Raw genomic sequence first — 26,123 nt, 5'->3', positions numbered from 1 at the left:
CTTGACCAATGGATCTGCTATATCCGGTCATGCCCCTTCCATGCTTTCAGTTAATCTCCTAATCTCACTTGACCAATGGATCTGCTATATCCGGTCACTCCAACTCTTGCTCAGGTACTTCACTTCGTTTTTGTAAAACCAGCTGGACATCGCAGCACAAGTCTTCATCAAAGACCCAAGATGCCCTGCCAGCCTCACCGAGTTTTGTCTGAAGCCAATGAAGGTATGTCTCAAGTGCTTTACTTTATCTGGATATTCCCCCTTCCCCATTTGAGCCAAGCTTCGGCTCGCCCCATATTCAACATTCTGACCTTAACTTAATATTTACAGACAAGATTTTTTGGGTGAAAATTTTCAAAAATGCAACAAGGTTACTTTTATGGTTTCAAAGGACTGAGAACATGTCTAATCTACTTTGGGTATGATCAGTAACTAATAACATCAAGGCCAGTTTCGTGTTTGACAATTCTGTTTCCAGGCCGCATTCATAACCTTTGATTTCATAGCTGGGGTCTGTGAGTTCAGTGGAACACCTTTCCGATATGCAGGCTTCACTTCCCTTCTTGTCAGTCGTGTTTCATACTCCATGGGTATGTTTGAAACATCCGCTGATTTCCTGTTTGACCTTGTAACTCCTGTGATCAACATGGTGCTGTCCAGAGTTGGACTTTTGCCAGCACTTTAAAGAAAAGTTCTCACCGTTTCTGTTCACATGCTTTTGTGTACATTTTTCCTGAGTGTTTAGCAATAGCGCAACTGTCTACAGGTATGAACAATAGCCGTAAAAGAACTCTGTTTTGCATATCCAACAAAACATTAAGCGCAGCTTCAAATATGACAATTTCAGCATCTCATTTCATATGTGATCTGAGAACACCTTCCTAATGGTGAGCTTTGTCACTTTGGTGCACAAATCCAAATTGATCAGGACACTGTCCTGTTTTCAAAACTGTTTAATTCGTGATTCCAAATAACCTAGATTCATGTTGCAGACAACCTAAAATCATAAATGTAATGCACCTTAAAACAAGAGTATGTCCATATTAATTTGAATTTGATATGCACCCAAATGACAAAGCTCACCATGTGAAGGGTTTTGCAGATCATACCATGTGTGTTTTTATATAGTTGGAGGAGGTTGCAAAAAGGGGAGCAATTCCATAATTATTGACATTTTCAATTCTGACAATCCTTGAAGGCTAATTGCTCTGTGTGACCCCTAAAATTACACCTTACGCTCTTAATCCTTTTATGGCTTTCTTTCAGCAAATCTGGACTGCCGATTTGATCTGCACTTTTGGGATGACAGTTAATGACAAATTGTTGAAGTGCAGAAAAGTTGCCACACACTGATTGAATGAGAAGAGAAAAACAGCACGAGACCAGAAATCAATAATATGTGAAAGAGGAAACTCACCTTCCAAACCATTTTTCCCCATTTTCCCAATAAACTGCAACAGAACTGTAGAGCACTTGCACATTCACGCAGGTGAAGTGACAGCGGCCCTAATGCAAACTACATTCCTAACAAACCTGCAATACTATTTGTAAAAAAAAAAGCCTTACAAATAAACAAATTGTAAAATAAAAAAAAACCAAAACAAAAACCAAACAAAAAAGCACTGGCACCATGCTTACTGTTTCAGTGGATTTCCAGTGTTTGTCTTGTACAGGCTAGATGGAGATTATGAGCTGTATGCAGGAGTGCCATCTATCTTACTCCCCCCCCCCCAAGTCCCAGAGCTACGGACCGTGAAATGGCAACAGTGCAAATACCGCCTTAAGCCCAGGATGAATTCCCAAAGCAACAGGTCGGGAAATGTGAGTGGATGTTTAGTTTGACTTGTTTGTGGCTCGGAGTGGCTTTCTGTGTGAAACGAGAAAGACAGAAAGGGGGATTTGTTTTTTGGATGGAAAAAATCATCCGAGGGCAGAGTAACATCTCTCCTTTGGAAGATATACACCCAGTTTTTAATCACTAAAAGGATTTGTAGTATATCTAATCTCTTTCACAGGGTGTGAATGCAGAAAAACTGTCCAATTGTATGTGATATCTGGTCAATGAACATAAGAAGCTATCAGAGAAAAGGCTGTTGTGTAGAATTAATTGCTTGTATTTACTTTTTTTTTCATTTTTTATCAATGTAACAGGTAAAATAGTTTGCTACTGGGGGTGTTCTGGAACCTACAAGTGATAGAACAGTTACATTATATTATACAGCAGCATATCAGGCATTAAACAATGCTGTTTATAATTGATATGTTACATTACAGTGTTATATATTTATCATAGGTCATATGAAAATAGCCAGTATAACAGTGTGAAATAGGTACGCGCAACTTGATGCATCGAAAATGTGCACTGTTCATTTGGTACACGCAAGAGGAAGTGAAACTAAATTATGCAGAAATAATTCCCCAACATAACAGTCCCTGTTCTTTTGCAAAGGGAGTTATTTTAAAGGGAGTTTTATTTCATTTTTCTCTTTGGATTTGAATGATGAATTCAAGTTCCTGTCTATCAACGGGTGCATTTTTTCCCCCAACAATTACACAGGTAAAATATATGACAAAATGTGCCGGGTAACTCTCACTTTAAACATGAATAGAAGTAGTGTCTGAAGTCACTTTCGTGATTTCAGATTTTCATGAAATATCAAGTTCAGAAAAGGTATTTTTGGAAGTAGAATACATACTTCTAGTATTCACATTTCCTGTGGACGTTTCCGTCGTTATTTTGTATCATTTGCAGTAAGTTTGCGAACAGGTCCTGTTCTGAATAGGTATACAGGTGTTGCTAGTTACGTCAGTTGAAATGACAGTGACCACGAGCAGAGACTAATCACAGATGGCGTTGACTTAGATCGAAATGTTAATTCAAGCAAGACTTGCTGCCATTAATTTGCCTGTCCCTCGTGAGCGGTGGAAATCGCACAGGACTGTTGAGTGTGTGTGAGGCAACGTGTGCATTTCTTACAGGTTGTTCAGATGTACTGACCTTGCTCCCAGTGCATTAATGAAACTACTCGTGACTTTCTGCGTCGGACTTTCCAGAGAGGAAACACAGATTAGTCTGCGTGGGAAACCAGCGTGTATCGTTTCCAGAATTTCTCGGAATTAATATCGCTGAATCCGGGATCACGTATTGGCGTCTTGTGGATCATATGGGGAGACTATCATTGGTTTGGTAAAAGCTGTAGTGAAAACGTGACTTCCTTGGCTGCGATTGACCGTTGAGGTCGCTATCCATCATTGGACTTACGAGCATTCTCGACTTCACCGCCAAACGCATTTGTTTTCTTCTTTCAACAAGCCTCGCAGTGCCATTCCCAAACCAGGTTAGTCTTTCACTTTATTCACACTGTGTGTACTGGCATGCATGACAGCCAGAGTCATTAGTATTGCGGTTATTTTTGCGACTGTATTAGTTAAATATTTCGCGTCTTTCTTACAGTACCGATCAAAATGACTGAGGCCAAACTTGTAATTATGTTCATCACCCGTTATTTCTGTACGAAAAAGTTTGATGTGCAAGTTTACAATTGCTATATATGTAGGCCCTACTGTGCCATATAGGGCACATAACATCTATGTACACTCGTGATGGTAAAGGAAGGTGAAGTAAACAGATAAATGTTGAAACTCATTTGGCCGCGAGGCGACTGATGCCTGGAGATGGAACGATCCGCCGACATCACGGCGCGGCAGAACCACATTCCTGCTTTGCCCACAATATTCGTCAAACAAAAACCCAATAAATGCAGGCATCACCACGCCACGCTGTCAAGAAAGAACTCCTTGATTTGATGATCAATTTGTCAGGCTGTGGGAGGCGAAATTTGTGAGTTACACGAGGGCATATTTTGATTTGAACGCAGCACTAGGGACATAATACGCGAGCGAAGCAGACGACAGTCGCTCGCCATCACTTAGGGTGCACACAGGGGGGACTCGTTGCTGTCGCCGCGTTTCAGCCACAGGTGAGTCCACAATTTCCACCATCTGCTGAAGATTGCATCGAAACCACGTACAAGTGTGTTGGACGAGTGCTCTAATCTGTCAGGAAATGTGGAACTAACTGATATTGTCATTACATGAATACAGCATTAAGGCTAACGCGTTTCATTTTGTGTTAAGAAATTTTCACCCGTCAATGTAAACACTGTCGCAAATCAAGGTGTAATGGCGGCGTACGCGTTTCCATGGTCACGGTCCTTTAATTAAATTGCACGTAATTGTCTCCAGCGGCATCTTAAGAAAAGGTCTGTTGCGTTCATCTGCACATTTGTACCTGTGTTTGCAATGAACAGATGTCGCAGGACGAAATTGAAGCCATATCGTGGTTATGGTTGTGGTATTGATATCTGGGTAATTAGGCAAATAGGCCGATCCATTATTCTCCTTATTCATCCCTGCATTATTGTAACAGATGACTTTGCCTGCACGGGCAACAATAATGGATCATCAGCAAATCCATCTATCTGATAACTATAATGCATGATGGTGAATTCGTGACAAATGCAGTCATGTCATCTTTGTACAGTCACTCGTGTTAATGATAATGTGGGCACCAGGCTGGACTTTCTTTGGTTCCCTAAGGAGGTAGGGTACCGTATCGCCAACGGAGGGTGGGAGTCATATTTAGACTCATTTCAATCCGCTTATGTCTTCTTGCATCTTTGCATTTGTCTGTTACTGTCCCGAAATGTCAGATCATGGTCTGATGACACCCCGTCCATTGGGTAATAATAATCACAGTTCATTGCATTGGTTCAATTCCCAATGATATTTGATGGGAAGCTTTGTGTTCAGGAAAGGGTCTCAGACTACGAAGGATTGTATTTTTTGATGTAATTCTTACTCGTGCTTAACTTAATTTTATTGGGGTAAAACTACCAACGAGATTGTAAATTCAGACATAGAGCGGCTTTGTTGGTTGTGGAAAGAGCTTTGAAGTTCATTTACTGACAACATGAAGAGTTGAATACTGTTTCGTAAAATAAGCGGATCCAGATTGGGTAGAGATATTTTGATCAATATTTTCAGTGTGTTGCGTGTAGTCTTTCAAACATGATTTGCTGTTAGCTCGAAGTTAACAACAGTGACTGTATGTTTTATATGCGTCGTGGGCAAACACTCGTATGCCTGCGCAGAAAAAGACGCCGTGCAAATTGGTGTTCTGTGAGCAAACCACTCGAACAAGAGGCGCAAAGCGCCCACGCACGTTGCATGATCACCGCAAACACGTCTCGGCGGTCAATTTAATGCGAAGCACTGAAAGCATCAACCGCACAGGTATTGCAGGAGATCAACCCCTGGTAATAATACGCAGCGTTTTTGGTCTTCCGTCGAGGAATCGCTCCTGTGGGCAGAAATTTTCGTTGTTGTCGACGAGAATATTTTAGTGTATAGCCGAAGCAGGTGCGGGTTCCTGCGGGATTTCCACCCGAGCCGATTAGGAGGGGGGGCAGCGATCCGTCGGCCCCCGCTGAAGAGTCACGTGCGAAACGGTCGTGCATTTATGTCGGGGGTGCACATGTACTGTACATGTAGTTTGGGAGAAACGCGAGGAAGATTGTTGGAATCCAACATTATTTAAGTAGGTCGCAGCAATGGGGGATATTGACCGTTTCAGCGGGAGAATAGAGGAGGAAAAAAATGAAATGATCGACTACAATAACGTCACTCGCCAACAGTCTCCGGACGATGCTTTCAAGGAAGACATTCAGATATCGGGGGATTTGTAATTCAGCACTTCGAAAACATATGAGAAATAGGTATTTCGTCAGCCTAAAATTACTAAGCTAAAATTACCAAGTCAATGGTGACGCACTTGCTTGGAATATCTGATTATTTGTGCCACATTAAGTGTTTGGAATAAGTTATGAAAAGAAAAATTAGCCCAAGTATGTTTTGTTTCTTCAAATCGGCATCAGTGGCAAGCATTTGCATTTTATTCACAACGGTGGTTTAGGGTGTAGTTGTCGAGAAGTATGTCGTGAAGGAGAAAAACCTCTGGTTGTGAAGTTGGTTTGCTCAAAGACGATGATGAAACGAATTAGGTCGACCCATGCTCAGTCGTTGCTGTACGTTCATATCCCGACAGCGTCCTGTATACCGATCGATCACATAGCCGGATCATCGTCCCCAGCGCCCTCGGGCCCTGAGCCCTGAAACACGCCACAAACCCGGCCACCTTGGAAATGATATATATCGACAGGGGAACGCAACAAACAAAATCAACAAAAACCCCTGTATTGTGACGCCAGACGTTGCCATGCCAACATATCCCGAAGCTAAAGGAACCCATTTCACGGTTACGTTCCAGTGTGATGGTATAGCGACTGGGGCTTGCCCATTTACCGTGCACGTTTTTGTTTTATGAATTTGAATTTTGTATTTATTTATTTATAGTGCATATTTATGTTTATTCTGACTTGGTCATCACATGAATGTCGCACTCAGCATTGGTGGATGTCACCTGGTAATAATATCCCAGCCGATCCATCCAAGATCATATACACGCACACGTACACAGAAACTGTCGCACGGAGCTTTGTAGAATTTACTTACTCTCCTCCTGCAGAGAGAGAGAAAAAAAGGACCTTTGGTCGGCTGATCCCACCTACTTAGTGTTTGTATAGCAAAGCAATGGTTAAACGTCAGCGTCTGTTAACGGCATCTGCGATGCACACGCGTGCATGGCCAAACATCCTTGGTCGATTCGAGGAAGAAATTTTCATGAAGCTAGATGGAAAGGGTATAGACGGATGACACTAAACGAAGTGGTTTCATCTCCGGAGGGCCAGGTGGGGGAAAGATAGGGTTTCTCTTAAATTGGTTTCTCCCCGACCGTCGCTGAGACCCAAAGTGAAAGATCGAGATAATATCTCTGTTTTCTGGAGCATATCATGATTATCCTTAAGGGCATGTTACGCCTGGTAAACCGGGAGAAATAGCTATGATATTGTGATATTGACATTCCTGTGTGCAGTACTTTTATATGCGACAATACGGGTGATTCACAATAGCGCGCCACCAAGAGTTTGCAACACGTTGGCCAATCATAACTCGCGAAATTTGTCGACCCTTTCCAAACGCGCATTGGGTCGACAAATTTCACGCACTGTGATTGGCCAACGTGTTGCAAACTCTTGGTGGCGCACTATTGTGAAATGGCCATATTATCCAATGTTAATGATCGGAATAATCGTTTCTTCCGTTTTAAATATAAAGCTTATCCCACAACGCAGATGCTCTTGTAATGATAAAAGGAGGAATACCGGTATGTCAGAACAGTGATGATAAATGGGGAATAGGTCGTATCCGAAACGGGCTTCCAGAGCTGCGGCTAAGTGTATTGTCTGGGCGTCTGCACGTATTTCCAAAGGAACGGAGACTAGACCTAGGTCTAGACAACAGATTTGGATGCAGCGGCAGTTTCGATCTTGTGTGGTAACGGCGAGGCGCGCCCTCTGCAGTTCGAAAGTGGTTGCATTAACCCTCAGTTAAATAAAGAAGTAAAGCGAAACCCTTTTGAAGTCTTATATGGCGCCCTCTTGCGTCTATTGTTTTCATGAAATTTCTTTAATCACCCTACCCTTAGGTACGTGTCCGTAAAATCATATTGAAATTGGAGGATTCAGGACTGTTAGGGCTTCTTGACTTTAGTTGGAAAACATGGATTTTTCAATTGAAGGAATAGAGCCTTTTAGTGCGATAGTTTTACTGTAAACTGCGAGTTGTATTTATTTATCTATTCGAAATATTTTCCCCTTTTAATAGTTTTAACAGTTGAAGTGGCCGCGCCGATCTAAGGCATAAGGACGCTACTTGTATGGCTCTGTGACTAACATTTTAACCCAAACAAAACCCAAACAAACATACCAACACCACCAATTCAACTCAATTCAGTTGACATTTATTCCGATAGTGTCTTTACGGCATTCAAGTTGTATGCATGTTGACAATTAATGAAGGATAAAGAAAATAATACAAACAGTAGTAACTAAGATGACACCATTTGCACTACCTAGGCATAATCAAAAGCCAAGGGCTTGTACTGAAATGCCTTAAAAACAGACGGACAACAGATCACAGGATTAACAAACGGACGAAAGAGGAAAAGATGACAGACAGAAAAAGACGAAAATAATTTATACAAGGCTACAACGTGAACAATAGAACAAAAAAGTATATACAAGTTAAGGCCTATGGAATTGACATTGAAACTATGCTAAATAACTAGAGAGGAGATCATTTTTGTATCACATTTTGAAACGGCCCACAGACGATTGTGTTTGAAGGTCGTGCTGATACCGTTCCAAAGTCGTTGCCCCTGAAAAGAAACAACACCAAGAAAAATCAACAACAACAAATAAGTAAACAACCAACCAATAACCCCCCCCCCAAATAACGAAACAAATAAAGAGAAAAAGCTAAAATTACGACCCCCCCCCGAAAAAAGAAATTGTTATCTGGGCCTCGATTTTTGAAATTCGACAAAAAATATTACGACATCTTAGCTGTGAACATTAAATGTAGCAGACAGAAAAGTCATGAAACTTGTTACATGTATTATGTTACAAAAAATTATAGTTGATCTGCATGAAAACATGGCGTGACAGTGACAAGTACTTTGTTCCTTGCAAACAGCACAGGGGAGGGCACAAGTCAGCAATCCGCTGTCCCGTCGTGAATGCAGCTCCTCCTTTTGCCCAATTACACCTTGGCCACTAAAAAGTAATCGAATTATCACGGGTGACTAAGAGCCTTATTAAGCGATCTTCGTGCACATGCGTTTTGCGTGGATAATTAAACGATATTTGGGCCGTTTTCCAATTCTTAACTTCGTCTCCGTCTCAGGTTCGTCCCCGAAACCAATCCCCGATTGTGGGCCTGAAGCGTTTAAATCAAATTGGATTACTATAAGTTTATGCTCTCTTGCATCTTATTTGATATTTTGTGGCACCATTAGACTAATTAGTACAGCTTCAAAGTCAGGTAGTAAAAAAAAAATAGTTGAAGCCTCAGACGGAGCCGAAGTTGAGTATTGGAAAAGGGCCTTGATCGCGAACAAATCTGCACGCATTCATCTGTGATGACGCCCTCAAGCGTACTTCACGGTCCTCATAAAGCATTTGCATGGCGCGCTCTGTGACAACGATATCACTGCTGTGAGTGCGTACACGCGAATAAAGAATGAGGAATTGACTCTCTGTTGAGAGAAAGACGACATGCATCGTCGTGACGAGCAAAATCGTTTTGGAGACAAACTGTCTTTTTTTTTTTCAAAAGAAAAACAAGATGAGAGAGGAGAGAAAAAAGCAACTCTAAACACAGAAAATGCAAAACCCGAGCTTTTTGTCTTGTAAACGCTGTAATATGTGGCGGAGAAAAATGAAAGTATGGAAAATTATATGCTGACAGAAATTTAAAAAAAGAACCAACAAACACTCCAGCAAACAAACAAATAAAAACCTCAGACTAACAAGCCAAATCCCCAATTTATTTGGTTTGGACGTGGATGTTTATGGGGAATTTCGTTTCTGTGCCAACGTCATTGAAATGGGACTCCCGTTTAACAAACTTAAAGAGTTGTTGGTAGGGGGGGCTCTGTAAACTCCAGTGCGGTAATGAAAGCGACGGTTGAAAGCTGCGCGACTTAAATATTGTAGGGCTATTGCCGTGGGGTACCGATCAATTTGGACTCCTGTAGGTTCTTTTCTGAGTAGGTGTACACGTACATATATTTGACATAATAACAAGCGGCGGTCACATATTCACTGCTTCTAAGGTGATCCTCTTTCGATGAATGTTTTCCCCAAATCTTCAAATTACTTACCAAAAATTTAGGAAGGGGCTGAAAGATTGTTGAATAATTCGATGTGTCTATGTGTGTCAAAGATCCTGGGGAAATGTGAACATTTTGTGACGTTTGAAAGCGAGGGTTGATCACAATATAAAAAAAGAACCAACAAACACTCCAGCAAACAAACAAATAAAAACCTCAGACTAACAAGCCAAATCCCCAATTTATTTGGTTTGGGCGTGGATGTTTATGGGGAATTTCGTTTCTGTGCCAACGTCATTGAAATGGGACTCCCGTTTAACAAACTTAAAGAGTTGTTGGTAGGGGGGGGGCTCTGTAAACTCCAGTGCGGTAATGAAAGCGACGGTTGAAAGCTGCGCGACTGAAATATTGTAGGGCTATTGCCGTGGGGTACCGATCAATTTGGACTCCTGTAGGTTCTTTTCTGAGTAGGTGTACACGTACATATATTTGACATAATAACAAGCGGCGGTCACATATTCACTGCTTCTAAGGTGATCCTCTTTTGATGAATGTTTTCCCCAACTCTTCAAATTACTTACCAAAAAATTAGGAAGGGGCTGAAAGATTGTTGAATAATTCGATGTGTTTATGTGTGTCAAAGATCCTGGGGAAATGTGAACATTTTGTGACGTTTGAAAGCGAGGGTTGATCACATTATAATCCATTTACTGCAGGCTGCAACCCATAGAAAGGTGCTGATAGCACCTTTTGTTTTCGTGTGCCTGGCCGGTAAAAGGATTTTGCCGGGAAAGCATGATTACAGCACAAAAACTGTTCCCGGCAAAAGGGCGTAAGAAACACACTATCTTTATTTCGTAAAATTGGATAAAATTTACTACAAATTCCACACAGGCTGTCCAAAAAGCAACCTTTGAACAACTTATCAAACGACTTGGGAATTCTTTTTCTTTTTGTAAAGAAATCTTTACACTTCATTGAAATAAAACAATTGCATATAGGCCTACATACGTCCCTTTGCCGGGATTTTTTTTTCTTCAGTGACCATGCTTCCCGGCAAAAGGGCGTAAGCGCTTAGGAGGTCTTTTTTTCCAGGCACACGACGCGTGTACACGATGCACGAATCGTCATGGTTTGGGCTAAGTTTCATCCCTAATGGTTCAAATTTCATAATTTAAGCTATTTTGAGAACTGTCAACTGAACCACGATCGGCATTTTATAAAGATATTGCCAAATCTGAAATTACGCCATGATACGTACGTCATAGTGCAGTAGTTACTTTGAATTCTTTTGCGCGGAGAATCGGTGAAAAAAAAATCCACCAGTTTCGGGTTTGCCTTCACTTGTCCACCGCATTAGCTATCAAAGAAACGAAAAGCAAAAACGCATTACCATGGTTGATCACGTTTGAAAGAAGTCATAACTGCCCGACTGTATGTAACCGTGCTCGTCAACAAACAATGTAAACACTCCGGACAAACTGTCAATATAATTATATTTGACCACACATCTGGAGCCCAAAAAATTACAGGTAAAGTTGGGATAGGAAAATCAAAGATAGATTGAATTTGAGAATTTGCCTGTGATGCGTGCATTCGGCTATCTCCTTTCTAATCTGAGATAGTGTTCTCAAAGTGCTTTACGACAAATTCTCTCAGTTTCTCTCTCTCTTTTTGTTATTCTCGTTTTTACCAATGTAGAAAGTTAATATTTGTTGTGGCTTTCAGTATGGTACCGTCACAATAAATTGGGGTACCTGTCTTCTCTAAACAATTTCCAAAAGGTTATTTGGATTATATTTAAGCTTATAGAGTTGGGGATATCAATTTGTGTACATATAACCGAGCTCACTTAGATATTGAAACGAAGAGTACAAAACGTGTAAACTGTCAATGTATCTGATTAATTTGTGGTAAAAAGAGGTCGAGAAAGCGTGCTTCGACTGTGGTTTGTGTAACACGCGTCTGCCCAACATTGTAGTGATTTCTTACAAAGTCCGTGGTCCGGTTCTCGAAGTGTTTTACGACAAATGCCATTTTTGGCCTTGGTGTATGGAAATCGACTGGATATGGTTCTAAAATGATTTGAAAAATTGACATGAAAGGGGCCGAGAAGCGATTTTATTCGTGTGTGACGTTAGTGAATCAAGCATTAGGAAATACAGGAGGCTAACAGTCCAGACGTATTGTGTTCCCCGTCAGTTTTATTTCAGGATGAATACATGTCCTGTTTCGATTTGAGATCGAACCTTGTATAGAAAGCAACTCTATGGCAATAGTTTCGGTCGATCTGTTTTGTCTGACCATCCTGCTCGCCAATGTCATGCCGAGTCCCTTTCACGCAAGATCGATACCCACCTCGCTTGCATGTAAAGTCGTCGAAGTGTTGTCATTGTTGTAATTCTTACTAATCTGATTTATTTACTTTTTTTTCAAGTTCAAGAGTTTCTGCAGCTGTGGTAATCTGCGATCGCAGCGGTCAAATCTACCGATTTCACTTCAAAATTTCCATCTGTGGTTGTTCGCTTCCACCCAGAACAGACAAAATCAAATTACCAGCTCCCTGCAAGCGAAAAGAAACATAATATCAGACTTGGCAGGATCAGTTGTCTTTGATGAGTGAAGAACCCCGGTTCGGCGCTACCGTGCAAGTCCGCGGGGCGGGGGCAAATTTTCACCTGGCGTCCGGCCGACTGGGCACGATGAAATCAAGCACTCTCGTTGAATCCTCTCAAAACTCAACCATTCCGCCAAATCGTCACGGTCCGAAGATGGATCTTCTTCACGTCCGCTTTTTATGCCAAACTTGTGTGCACGAGGAAAGGTTGGCTGGGAGTCGCGTGATACGCGTCGTGTCTGTTCAAGTTCGGCATCACTCGGGGCTATCTGTAGAACAAATTAAACTTTGGTCGGTTTAGGATTCTATTTGATTAGACTGTTGTGTTTTTCAGGCCCATGCCCGGCAGTCAGGAGTTGCCACCGTCAGACTGAGCAGTTGCACTACCGATGACATCCTAAACCCAATATCACACTAGTCACTTATCTCACGCAAGAGGTCTCAGTCACGTTGTCGGGGCGACCGTTGTGGAAACAGCGACCTGCAAATTTTAAACCTGACGTGCGATTCCACGCGAAGACCAGCCTCGTTTTGATTACCTGGGGAAAAGGCGCGCGCTCCTCACTCGGAATTTGTGGCGTCGTTGGCTTTTAATTTCGAGTCCCTTGGGGAAAAATCACGCTACGGTAACCACACGACGGCTGTTTGACAGGAGGGGAAGCCGTTATGGATTTTTTGGCCTCACTGTAAGTTCTGATTTTCGTTAACTTCAGCCGCATGCGAATGCGGCATCACCTTTGCACAACGCACGTTGCACGCTGCACGATCATTTTTAGGGGGGGGTGGAGTCTGCCGGTTCTTTTGAAGAGCGCCGAGAACCGGCCGGTTCGTCTGCCTTGTCCTTCCCTTGTCCTTCTACTGACTACGACTCACGAGTCTTCCGCCGCAATGACCACGGGCCGCTCGCTCCTCACCGAGCAGATGCCGATCCCGTACACAGCTCGTGCCGCCTCCCCGCTATATATCTTGCAGTACCTCTCTAATCAATGTACGTGTTCTCTTCCTTCTCTCGTTTCCGGGAGTCGGGAATCGGCTTGAATTGAATTCGTCTTCATTCCGTCGGTTCGCTTTGTGTATTACATCATTAAGCGAATCAGGGGTTCCTCGTCTGCACTGTTTAATTTCCTTGTGGATTCCTTCTCACCCACTCTTGCTTTCCCGTGTGTACTTCCCTATACGCATAGCTCTTCATCATTCACCCTGCCTGTAGCACAAGTCACTCCAATGAAGGAATATGATACATCCACAACCTGTGAGAACCCCTCCCTCAACCCTTTGCTTCGACTCAGGCACGTAACTGTCTGCGTATCCATTACTTGAAATTTAAGCCCATATAAAGGCTTTGCGCGGTGGCCATCTTGCAGGGCAGTTCTCTTATTCCACGGGGCAACTTCCTTTGTGCATATACCCGGCGGAAAAAGCACTGGCTTGTAAAATGGCAGCCATGTGAATCTTTAATACTTAAATTCGGTTTGCACAGAGATTCACCTCGATCGTCACTCATCATCCACAAAATAATCACCATCACCTTCACCGTGTGCTGTTGTATGGCGCGCATTAGTGACGTTAATTAATTTAAAGTGGGTACCTTTTTTGATTATTTCAAGATATATCGAAATGGATATTAAGATATCAATTAATTGTTTTTGAGAAATCTTGAAATCCATTTTAAGATATCGAAATTCATTTGGAGATATGTTGAAATCCATTATAAAAGATATCTCAAACTCATCTGCAGATATCTTGAAATCCATTCGAAAATATCTCAAATTTATTTCGAGATATCCTGAAAAAGATATAGAGATATCTGAAAACTGTTTTTAAGATATCTGACAAAAGGATTGCAAGATATCTTGAGATCGAATTACAGCTATCTGGAAATCCATTTCGAGATATCTTTAAATCAATTTCGAGATATCCTTAAATCGCTTTCAAGATATCTGGAAATAAGTCAGTTGAATGCTATGCCGGGTCATTCGGGAACGAAGCAGGATTGGCTGCGGAGCATGACAGCTCTCGTTGGGCACTCGCATTTGTTATTCGCATAATGAGATCTGAAGCACAATCGTTTAAGTCATGCGCTATCGGTTTATAATTTGGAAATATCTCGAATCGATTTAAAGATATCTTGAAAACGATTTGAATCTTAAAATGCATTAAAGATATCTTTAAATAAATTTAGAGATGTCTTAAAATCATTTGGAGATATCTTGAAAATGAGTTCAGGATATGAGTTCAGGATATCTTCATATCTTCAAGATTCCAAGATATCTTGGAATCAATGAAAAGACGTCTCAAAAGCCTCAATCGAAGGCTTTAAGTGTCGAGAGTTTTTCAAGATATTTTGAAATAATTAGAAATATCTTTAAATAAATGAAGATATCTTGAAATAATCAAAAAGGGACTTCTTTAACTTAAATAAACATAACACAGCTCAAAAATATCACATTCTTTGTCTTAATGTCTCTATTGCCTGTTTCTGCTACCCTAACCTGCTTCCTTTGTCATTCCTGTCTCCATCACTGCCTGCAACTTTGGCATTGTAAACGGTACGTGTATAAAAAATTCTGAACCAAACTGTGCATGTAACGTTACCATTACCATGACATGTTCTTGTTCAAATGAAGATTGTTAACGAATGTCGCACTATTGACAACCTTGTAATCTGTCGTCCATGTCCGCGTGCTTCTCAACAACCTGCGTCCACCCACCCCTCTCATTCTCTTAGCCGTCTTGTCTCCTCCTCGGCGCCTGCCCCCTTCGCGCGGTGATTAATTCTCATGAAGAGGAAAATAAAATGAGGGTATATGAAGGCCTACACAATCGCTCATTCGGTTCTTTCCCCCGTCAATCTCACCTCCCTCACGGTACGCCTTTAACATTCATTGCTTCTCCCTCGTGATATCATCCGTCGCAGGAGCTTGCACGCGTATATTTCTGGCGGCCACGAAAGCTTCAATCAATGTCATCGTGCCATTCAGTGTCAAAAGCACGCCAGGATCTGCCTCCATCCAGTCCCTCATCTTTTCTGTCATTGTCAACTGCGGCGGTTGCCGCGGTAACCGGAGTGAACCTTTTTTTCTCCGGGCACGTATATATTCGCCATGTGCAATTGTGCATACTCCCTTTCAGGTCAAGGATAAGATGCGCATCATAATCCGACCCCCCCGCCTTTGATCGAAATTAATTTATAAGTCGAGGCAGCGGTCGCCCAAAGTGAATACAATTTGGCTTTCTTCCAACGCAAGCAATTTCGTAAAAAGCAGTTCGATAATAGCCGTAGTTTAAATCTCTCTAGAGGAATTCGTAAAAAGCCTCGATTTCTTCCAGACATTACCTTTCTCTGCTCGGTTCTTACCACAAAGGAACTGAGAGATACCATTGAAAGAACCTCAAAATATGTAAGATATAATATTATTTCATAATGTACATTTATCATTTAAAATCTATTCCCACTCGTCCCCTCGTACTCTTTTCGAGTGGTTTCTCTCCCGACGAATTTATCCTAGGGCTTCAGCGTCTTACAGAGAGGCTGATGGCCAAGCTCTGGAAGTCAACCAATCACCCATCAATTACATCAGCAATTTGTGGCGATAGATATAATTCATGATTTTTCCGGCCGGGGGAAGTTGTAAGAGCACACGTTCACGGAGTTATATTACAGTACCTTACGAGGACACATCATCGAAATGTACGCGCGAATGGAAATCATTGTAGAAATATACCACAGGGAGACAAAATGCGGAAATGGGAGCGAGTCATGTTTCCATTAAACGAGGTTATTACACATTGAAATGTATATTATTATACAGAATTCAGAAATAATGCAGAAAGTCTTGAGCCACGCTAGTAACTTCACACTGTGTGTATGCGTGGGGGATGCTTTATATATGGTGGTTTCATTTCAAGCAATCTTTTCCTCGAGTTGAGATATCTGTTACTAGGCCTATATCTGAGAGAGTGGGGTGTTTTGTTTGTTTTCCGAAAATAGCTGACAAATTCCCGTAAACACATTGCAAATGGCTGACTTAGCATTGCCGGGGAATATTATGAAATTTGTCTACCTAGGGTCTTTATCTATCGAATCAATCAAAGAAACAAAATCATTTAAGAAAATTCGAGGCTCTTCCTTCATAAATAAAACATTCCTCTTTCACTGAAAATATTTTCGGTTATACTTAGCCTGATAGCGTCTTTGCCAGTGGCATAGCTAGGATTTTACCAGTGGGGACACAGAAGGGATACCGGCATCTTATGGGGGGGGGGGTTAACTTTCAGTGGTGTTTTTTTTTTGGGGGGGGGGTTATGTTAGCCTTGTTCAATATCCATTCATCCGTTTCTGTTCAGTGGGGGAACCGGGAATTTGTGGGGGGGGGACGTTCCCCCAGCCCTCCCCCCGTAGTTACGTCACAGGTCTTTGCACCTTTTTGGAACATCATAATATACAGTGTTGTAGGAAAATTCTAACTTTCATGCTCTCTTCGTCGATTAAAATCGCCTTTAATTTAGTCGTGATTTTTTTTTATGCCCCGTACAGTAATCAAGTTCCATCCCGAGCCATGAAATGAAATGCACGCCGACAAAACGTAACTCTTGATAGCTACTGCACCCCCTCCAACCACCAAAGACACACGATCTTTATTTTTATTTATCTATTTTCCTTTTAGAGAACTTCCAAATATTGTCACTCCATTTGTCATAAAATTTGTTATGGGCTAGTTCTCTGACCTTGACCAGGGTTCTCTCTATGGTATTCCTTTCTCGACGCTCATGGTCACTATATACCACCTTGAGAACTTGTCATGGGGGGGGTGATTCGGGCAAATCAACCCCTTCACTAATGTCCGTTCCGGGTTTCTTTTAAGTTATACATGTAAGTGAAAAGTCCATCGCTTCTGAGGAACCCTTTGTTTCATTACCAGAAATACTTAATAATTATACATCCATTGTATATTTTTGTACTCACAGAAAGAAGAGACCAACTTTCCAGAAAAATGTACTCCCTTACCAACATCTGTGCATACACATTTAACCATGGCAATAAGATTAAAAACCATTTAAAAATGTCCGGGAAGAAACACAATTATGCTGTGGTAAATTTAGTACTTCGTGACGTTCTGCACGTCCTCTTTTAACGGGTATAGAGAAACTTGTAAAAGCGGAAGGAATTGAAGTTGTAAAACATCGGTAATCTTTGAGTAGTTCCTGGAATCAATTTCCACTCAAGAAGTTCATAAGTATTCGTGTCGAAACGCCCTGCCGATGTCAGACATGGATAAGTATCGGACTGTACATGTACATACCTCAGCTGAGCCCGTCATGGGTATCTGTCACATTTGTGTAATTTAGTTCAAAAATGATTTCCTGCGGTTGTTTGTTTTCATATTATAATGGTGTTGTTTTTCAGAGTTCAATGTGCAACGGTCAAGTGGGCTTGACGTGAATTGGCAAGGCGTATCTTGGTTTTCCTCAACAATTAGCCTAAACACGCAGACAAGTGAATGATTACACTTGAAGTCATGGGTGCACCAGGCCATTGTTCCCTGCTGAAAAGGTGACCCGTTTCTCAGGAGGATTCCCCAATAAGGAAGACAAAAAAGATGACCCTCTAAGCAAACACACTCGCCCTCCAAGAGCACCCCCCCAAAAAAAATCTGTGATCACAGGCTGACTGGCGCGGCATTTCTGTGAGCCAGAACTATGCTACGTGCATTCGATTCTTTTTGGCTGGCTAGATGGAGAGCATTTTAGCGTTAAGATCGCATCTTCTCCGTTCAGAAGACAGAACTTCTGTTTCCAAGGAGTCAGGTATGCAAATTGCTTCCCCTTTTGGGTGAGAAAGTACCCAATCAGCGAGCGCAAAAACCTTCGCAATGAGCTGCATGTACAGTATACATGTACGCGTTTATTTTGTGTGTAGTGGATTACGTGTACTAGACTATACAGCAGTCTGCGCGTTGTAATCGCATAGAGCACGCACGTTCGTACATGTGCACACGTTGTATCGATGTCCACATGATGTATGGTTACGTGACGCTAAGTTGTACATGCACGTTCATCATGTGAAAGTTGAAGTTGAAACTCGACTGAACTGATCTGTGCAACGCTGACAGCATCTCCTGAGCTTGCAGAAAACATCCCCAGAACCATGGCGTCAGGAACATTTGGCCAACTTATCGCCTCGGTGTTTTCCTATTTCAGGGACAAGAGTTGGTTTCTGAGGTGGCGAGGAGGTGAGAAGCGCATAGACATGGACGACGAGTTGCAGGTAGGCTGAACGTTACGTTAGCGAATCACTGCACCACCAACGGCGAGGTTGTGTTACAAAATATTATAATTGAATGTTTGATTGGCGCCGGTTATGAAATCTTCCAAGACAATTGTGGCCCAATTTGTTCTTGGTGTCATTGGTAATGGTACAATCTGTCTACTTGTATGTAGCTTTGCTTTCCTAGTGATCCCGTAATCAGCATTGGCCCTAGTATAGTAGAGAGTTTACAGAGTACGGGTGCCGAACGCACAACAGAAAAATAGCGATCCGGTCGACCGGTCAACTACGTGACTTCAGGGTTGTTGGGGGTCGCTACCGGTATCCTGATAAATTAGCCTGCGTACTTCCGGGATGTGGAACTAGAAACACAGCAGTTACCTATCTGACAACTTTTTTTTCTTTGCAAATTAAAAGTGACACTGACAGCTCTGTTACTGAAGTGGCACCGTTCCAATTTTTGTGGTTTTGTTCACAAGGCTGCAGAAATGGCAGCTAACCAGCAACACCATGCAATGCATAGTTCTGAGACCACACTTCCCTCATAAAAAAGGGAAGGGTTCCATATTTGGTTACTGTTACTCTCAGGTTTCATAAGCACTAAGAAGTGTCTCCAAGGAACCGACAAAGTGAGTTGGAGTGTGAGTGGGAACAGGTACATTGATTGAACTGTAGCCACAAATCACCATGGCTGTCGAAAAGTTAAATGTACATGTAGTTTTAAATGGTATGAAAATCTGGCATATACTGTACGTCTGTTATGTATATCAGGTAGATCAGTTCTTATCTCATAAAATCAGTTCCACAGCTACTGCTCTGGTTTTGTAGCCATTTTTTAAACGTACATCACAGTATAAAATGTAAACACTTAACAGCATCAATGTTAATCAGATTTTGACAAAGGAATACTTGTGAGATACACTAAAATTTCTGTAGAATTGTTGGGCCTCTCAGTGAGTTTCTTGAAACATCACATAATTTTAAAGAAAATGTCAAGTACTTGCAGTTACTCCATGGTTACTAAATGAACAGAGGTACATGTGGTATGTGGATTAAACCATGTTGAGCTTTGTGCAGAAAGAAGTTCAAGTATTTTATACTCATTGGTTTCTTCAGCAGTACTATTATGAAGTGGATTTGTGGACATTTACCTTACCGAAACATGATACATGTATCAAGATACAGTACTAACATGTACATATCCTTGCATCTAGTTTATTGCATCAAAGATACATACGCATACATCATGTACGATACCTAATATCATGTCATGAATACAACATGAAGGCATTCTTGGGACTGTGCCAACAGAATAGAAAATCACCGTGGTCCTCTTTTTACAGGTGACCTTCCCATGAGACAAAGACTGATGCTTCTTTTTTTTTACATGCAGCATGGCAGTTTTTAAAGGACAATATGTACATATGCACAGAGCTTTCGGTCCTTTTTCAGTGTGGACCCAGTCTGACCATGATATATCATATATCCATACATCAAAACAACCGCTGGAACTTTTTTCTTTTCAAAGGCTTCATTATGATTTTGTTTAATGCGCTGCTACATGTATTTGAAACAGTAATTGATAATATACATGTAGTCATTGTGATGGTTTTTCAATAAACATCAAATGATGTTCGGCTGTTTGTATCTGTCATCTGTGACATTATAAAGATTTTTGCGAGGTGATCTTCATGGTTAAATCATTTTGGCCTGAATTCCCAGGTGCCCCCAAATACGGTTATCTGTCTCTGGCAAGACAATGTGACGATCAGTTGCTTACGGTAACTGTCAGCGCGCGTGTTATACCTCTTGAACTGATGACTCTTTTGTGTTGTTTTTCATGGGGATCAAATGAGTTTACAAAGAGACATTGACATCGGTGTGTTTTTGGCCAGTGATGCAGGTGACGTGCATTGTTCTGATATTAATGACGTTGAAAGCAGACTGCGATCCCCACACAAAGGCAGTATTCACAGGCTTTGCAGGACATTGCATACAACCGTACATGGACATGTAATATACGCACGGGCTCAAACAAAAGTCCTTCACCAACCTCTGCATTTTCCATTTCATTTTAAGCTGATAATGCAGTAGAAGAGATGGCCATGATCACTCCCCTGGCTTAATGATGATGGTTTTGAGTACACATTTGTCAACTGATTGGGCTCCAGGCTGCTAACTGAGTCAGTGTTTACACACCGTGCTTGTGTATTACATTTGTGTACTGGGAAGTTAAGACCTCTTTTTGAGCACTTTAGAGTAAACATGCTTGGGTGTTGGTTAGTGTTGGACAAGGCAAAGTAGGGATATACCTGATAGTGTTGCATTTTGGAAGTACACGTGTATGTAGATTTATGCATACATATGTATGTGCCAGTATATGAGATGTTCCGAACCAAGCGTTAATTGTCATAGTGCTGCATTGTACTGTGCAGATGTCTCCTCATATATCAAGTGTAGTAACTGCATTCTGTATGTTGTATTAGTCGTAATGTAATGAAGACGTCGTCCAACCTTGGGCAATGTTATACTGTCATTGAAAGTTTGAAACCCAAGACAAGAGCAATGTGGGGATGGGTATTAGTGAACAGTTTAATACGGTAGGTAATGCAGTAACACTATTGAAGTAAAGCACATGTACCAAGTGCCTGGGCTCCAGTCAAAGAAATCTCACTATCCCAACCTGAAAAACAAACAATAAAGACAAATTTACCAAACATGGGAAAAAGGCATTAAATTGCCAATTCTGTCTCACTCCAAATGGTCATCAACAACCTGCAGAGATAAATATGAAGTCTGCTTTGAATAGCAGTTGACTTATATGGCCTGTTTTGTATTTAAAATTTCCCACATAAAAAGCTGTTAAGTTGTTTCTTGTCATTCGTCTGAAGAGTCATTCTGTAACCTACAGTGGTGGTTATGGATGGCTGGGTCTGTCATTGGAACTGGTCCTTGAAAGGGTTGGCCAGGCTTAGGGAAACCTGGTTCTGATGCACAGCTCCAGGGGTTTGAAGTCTGATGATTGTTCCTGGTTCCTCTCACTTTGACAGAAGGGAATTTACATGTAGGGGATCTTGGGAAAGGAGAGAGATTATTTTGGAGGTTTACAGTACAGCAAGCTTGTTTTTCACTGTGCATTTTTAGTGATACGCAGGGCATACATTTTTCACATTGTGTAAACTTGTACAGTAGCATAAAGGAAATCCATGTTTCTGCAGTAATTGTGCTGCCATGACTTTCTCTGTGCCAATCTCTCTCCCAGCTCCCACACCAGTGACACCACGTACATACATGTAGATATGAGTACTGCACATGGCCAAAATGGCCCGTTGTGTGAATAATGCACAGTGTATCGTCCATATATGTACCATACATCTGCAAAATGTTATTGATTCAAGTGCAGTGAAGTGAAGCACATTAACACTGTACAGTCTGGCAGATAAGACGGCTTCTGTTGTAAACAATCTTTGGTGATTCAGTAAGCTTCAAACTGAACGTCAAATAAAAAAAAAATTGGATCTCTTTAAATTTAGGGGGAAACCACAAACAGATTAACCATTTTTCCCCATTTAGTTTCCCTAAAATGTATTCAACTGACATTTTCTGCATAAAGGTAGTTCACAAGTTGTCACTTATTGACATGATATTTGGCCAATTAATCAGTGAATTGTAGAAAAATTATACTTAGTGTTTGGTGTGTATCATTCTACATTTGTGTGTAATTCTGACAGAGTTACTTTCTGTAGGACACTGACCTCTCTCGATTATTCTTATGAGGAATGTGCATGTTTTGGTATTAAAGGGACCATGAAATGGAAATATTTTACTAAATTGTAATAAAACCCTTGAAATTGCACCTCCGGGTTTCAATTTACCTGATTTAAAATTTTTGTTCTGCAATTTCAACCCATATTTTGGAGCTTTTTTAGCTTTGAGCTCATGCGCATTTGCATATTCATGAGCAAAACTATGATGTCATCCAAGGCACCGAGCCTCAATGTTGCACTGATTTGTGCACAGAAAATTTCTAGATTTTTTTTAATACTTCTATCGTAGATTTCATTTCCTTTGGCAATTTATTGTTGTGTAAGTATATGGCTATAGGCAAGCAAGCGACCTTTTCACAGAAATGTTTTCAGGTAGCAAATTTGGAGTTCAAAATTTGAACATGAAAACATGCAAACTGAACCATGTCTTCCGTTATTTACATCAAAGAAAAAGTGTTTGTTCAATTTGGAAAGTTTAAAAAGTGCACTTTTCAGTTCACGTAGTTCAAAACCAAAATCAAACTGTCTTCATACATTTAAGAAGAAAACAGAGACACACAAAAAGTGATTCTAAGAAACATTCATTTCATGGATCCTTTAAATTGCTGTTACTTTCCAAGCAGAGTACTGGCCAGGACATGTTGTGGAGTTGTTGACTTGGCCAACGTATATTTTCCTGCCACTTTATTTTATTGTGGTCTTCATCCCCTGCACAATGTGGCGCGATCCTTGAGAGAGACTTGATCAATGATGGCACAGATTTGTGAAGGCCGCTCTCTCAGTACTCAATAATGGGAGTGCATGTAGTGAATCTGAATTTGTGCCGGTATTTGTCAACATTTATGCAATAAACTGATTATGCCACTGTTGGGTTTTACTACCTAATTTAGCATGAGCTATCTGTTGAGTGTACATACAATCATACACCCTGCTGTTTGTCTTCCTGCTTCGTTGTGTTAATGGAATTCATATTGGAATTTTTTGTTTTGGTCAAGTTTGGAGTTGCGTTCAGACTTTTTTTTCCCTCAAATAATTAATAAATAAATGCGGGATCGGAAACTTGATTCTACTTAAAATTTGGTTGATGTTAGTTTTTGTGCTTCATGCTTCTTTTTGCCAAATCTTCCCCATGGGCAAATGGGAAGAATAAAGTGGACCGTTTGTCTGTAGTGTTGAATCATCCAGCATCACCAATGTGATAATGCAAAATTTTTAATGCCTAACAAATCAATAAAAAACATCTTAAACTTATATGGTCTAGTTGTATGCTCTAAGCCTTTCAGATTGGTCATGTCGGGAACTGCATGTACATTTATTGACCTTCAGAATGAAGTCAAGAGGGCGCTTTGAAGCTTTTGTGTTTTATCAGTTGATACTTGGGAAGGCATAACTGGGAATGATGAAGCCGTACCTTTTTTGAATGACAGGGTTATTACATGAAATGTGAAATAGAACGACTTGATTATACATGTACATGGAGGCCTAATGCACTGCCATCGTAACTTTTTTTCGGGGGGGGGAGAGGGGAACTGTGGTTCTGTAGTTCTGAATACAGGCATGTTGTTGACAAGATCACTTTTGTCCTGGATTTTCCATGTTTTTTTCCCATAGTTACCTTTTGACCTTGTTACCAGTGCCATGTACAGTGTACATATTGTGTGTCGTTTCGTAGCAACGGGTTCTGTGTGTATTGACATAATTGTCTTCGCTCGTGTGGCAATTTGGTGGAAGCTGTGGAGACAGATTGCTTGAAAAGGCACGTTTTAAAGTTCTGGTTCATTTAAGAACAGCACTTGCAGGAGTGACCAGAGTGCTGCACTGAACATGTGTATGCCCACCCGGTGTGACAGGTTTTTGCGAAGCCTGGTTTAGCACAGACTTTGTAGTTAACCCCAACCAAAGCCTGTGCAGCTCTGCATACATGACATCAACATTTGAATGCACATAGGTACATCATGTACCAGTAGTTCACTGCTGATGAGTTTGCTTGACTCAGTTTAATTTCTTTTTGATTTGGAGGGGAGGGGAGGGACTAGGCTGTGTTGTGATTTTTCCAACCAGGTCTAGTCAGTTGGATACCAGGCTACGTCCTTGGTGGGTCATTAACTTTCAAATGTGTGGAAAAAATGTGCAGTTATTGTATTAAACAGGAAACCTTTGTGGAACTTTGGAAACAAATGCTTCCAACAGTACTTTGTGGTCCATAACACTTCATACTGGGGTTGGGGGCACACTGTTCCGATTGCTCTGGCTGAAACAACCTTGCGCAGTGGTTTAGAGAAATATGAAAGGGCTGCCAGTAAGTAGCTCTGTCATCGGAATATAGACCAAAATAATAATATATAATCATTGCTCTGAATTATGTAAAGAGCACTGACTGTGTACATGTATTATATATTTGTCTATATTGTGCAGTGGTTTCATGGCTTCAGACTCTCAATAAGGAAGTTGTTTTAAAGCTAGTACCATGTACATGTACGGATATACCAGTAGACTAGTGGCAGTCTTGTATGTTTCCGAGTTCATTGTACATTTGCATTATCAATTTATGTAATGTGAAGGAAGAATTAATGTTGCAAATATCGGTACATTTAGCTTGGACCTGCTCTCTACGATATCTTTTCTGCTTCAGGACAGAAAAAGTAACATAGTACAAGTGTAAAAATTGGTCGGTAAACAGTATTACATGCGACTTAATTAGCTGCAGCTTGAAATCCAACATGGGTAATTTGTTTTACTTCTGTTGTAAACAGTCCTACAGCCCTGAGCTATGTGTGCCTGACTTCACACATCCCAGTCTGATTACTACCCCTGTTTACCTTGGTGGATTCAACATCCCTAGAAAGCAAATCAATACTGCATATGAGATGCAATACACGCTTATAAAAATTAATATTTAATAGGGACACCTGTGTGTGTTGCGTCTCTCTTTAAGTCAATAAAATGCCGGTAGGGGATATGACACGTATACGCTGCTCCTGTGGTGCTCACTCCTAAGCTGAATAACAAACTTGTTATATTTGAAATTAATTGTTGCAGTACATGTACATATATGAGTAGGGGCTGGGAATATGCAGGCCTACTGTGTGTGTGCATGCAGCTACATGTAGGTGGAAGCTTTGTGATACGCATTATACATTGAAATCAAACAGCACTTACGGCGGCAAACTGGAAGTATAGATATTTTTGTCCAAGACAGGCCAGGGATCTATCAGTATGGTACATGTACATGTACATAGGCCCAGATGCATCAGTTCATACTGATAAAGCATGGTGGCAGTCAATATGTAAACCAGTACAAACTATACCGGTAGTTGAAAGATTGCAGTATTTGATTTTATCAACACATTGAGAAGGCATTGCCTTGGTTCTACCGGTATGTGTGGGATGTGCATGTACTGAATTCTGCACTGTATGCAGTGGCATTCCATGTACAGAGTCAGACATACATGTACATATACATGTGTACAGGTACTGTACCTAGCAGGTGACCAAGGAGTTGTTTGGTACATGTAGATCTTTTTAAGTGCATAAATTGCAACATATCCCCCCCAATGTCACATACGGTTGCCACAGCAACTGTAGTCTTCTGTGTCCCTTCCCTTTTTACTGGTACTTTGCTTTTTGTCGTCCTACATGTACTGTAACTTGATTTTTGTGCACTGCAGTGGGATCTTG

At 41.1% G+C, this 26,123-nt stretch overlaps 1 protein-coding gene across 3 annotated transcripts in view; it reads left to right on the top strand.

The window, feature by feature from the left end:
• The first annotated feature begins 3,002 nt into the window (after positions 1–3,002).
• LOC147795370 (uncharacterized) overlaps positions 3,003–26,123 on the top strand; it is a 61,208-nt gene continuing 38,087 nt past the window's right edge. Inside the window, exons 1-2 of one of the 3 annotated variants that reach the window (XM_087131989.1) lie at positions 3,003–3,338; positions 18,612–18,678. In XM_087131989.1, coding sequence (XP_086988115.1) covers positions 18,661–18,678 — 18 coding nt within the window. In that variant the 5' untranslated portion in view covers positions 3,003–3,338; positions 18,612–18,660. Of the gene's footprint in view, positions 3,339–18,066; positions 18,219–18,361; positions 18,679–26,123 lie in introns of those variants that run through there. The other 2 variants (XM_087131988.1, XM_087131985.1) reach the window with 2 other exon arrangements.

This window comes from Acanthaster planci, unplaced genomic scaffold (assembly GCF_054643075.1).
Source record: "Acanthaster planci isolate LZ-2023a unplaced genomic scaffold, COTS_SCS Contig48, whole genome shotgun sequence".
NCBI classification, from domain to species: Eukaryota; Metazoa; Echinodermata; class Asteroidea; order Valvatida; family Acanthasteridae; genus Acanthaster; species Acanthaster planci.
Note: the sequence above shows the minus strand (reverse complement) of the source record. Positions and strands in the feature narration are given on the sequence as shown.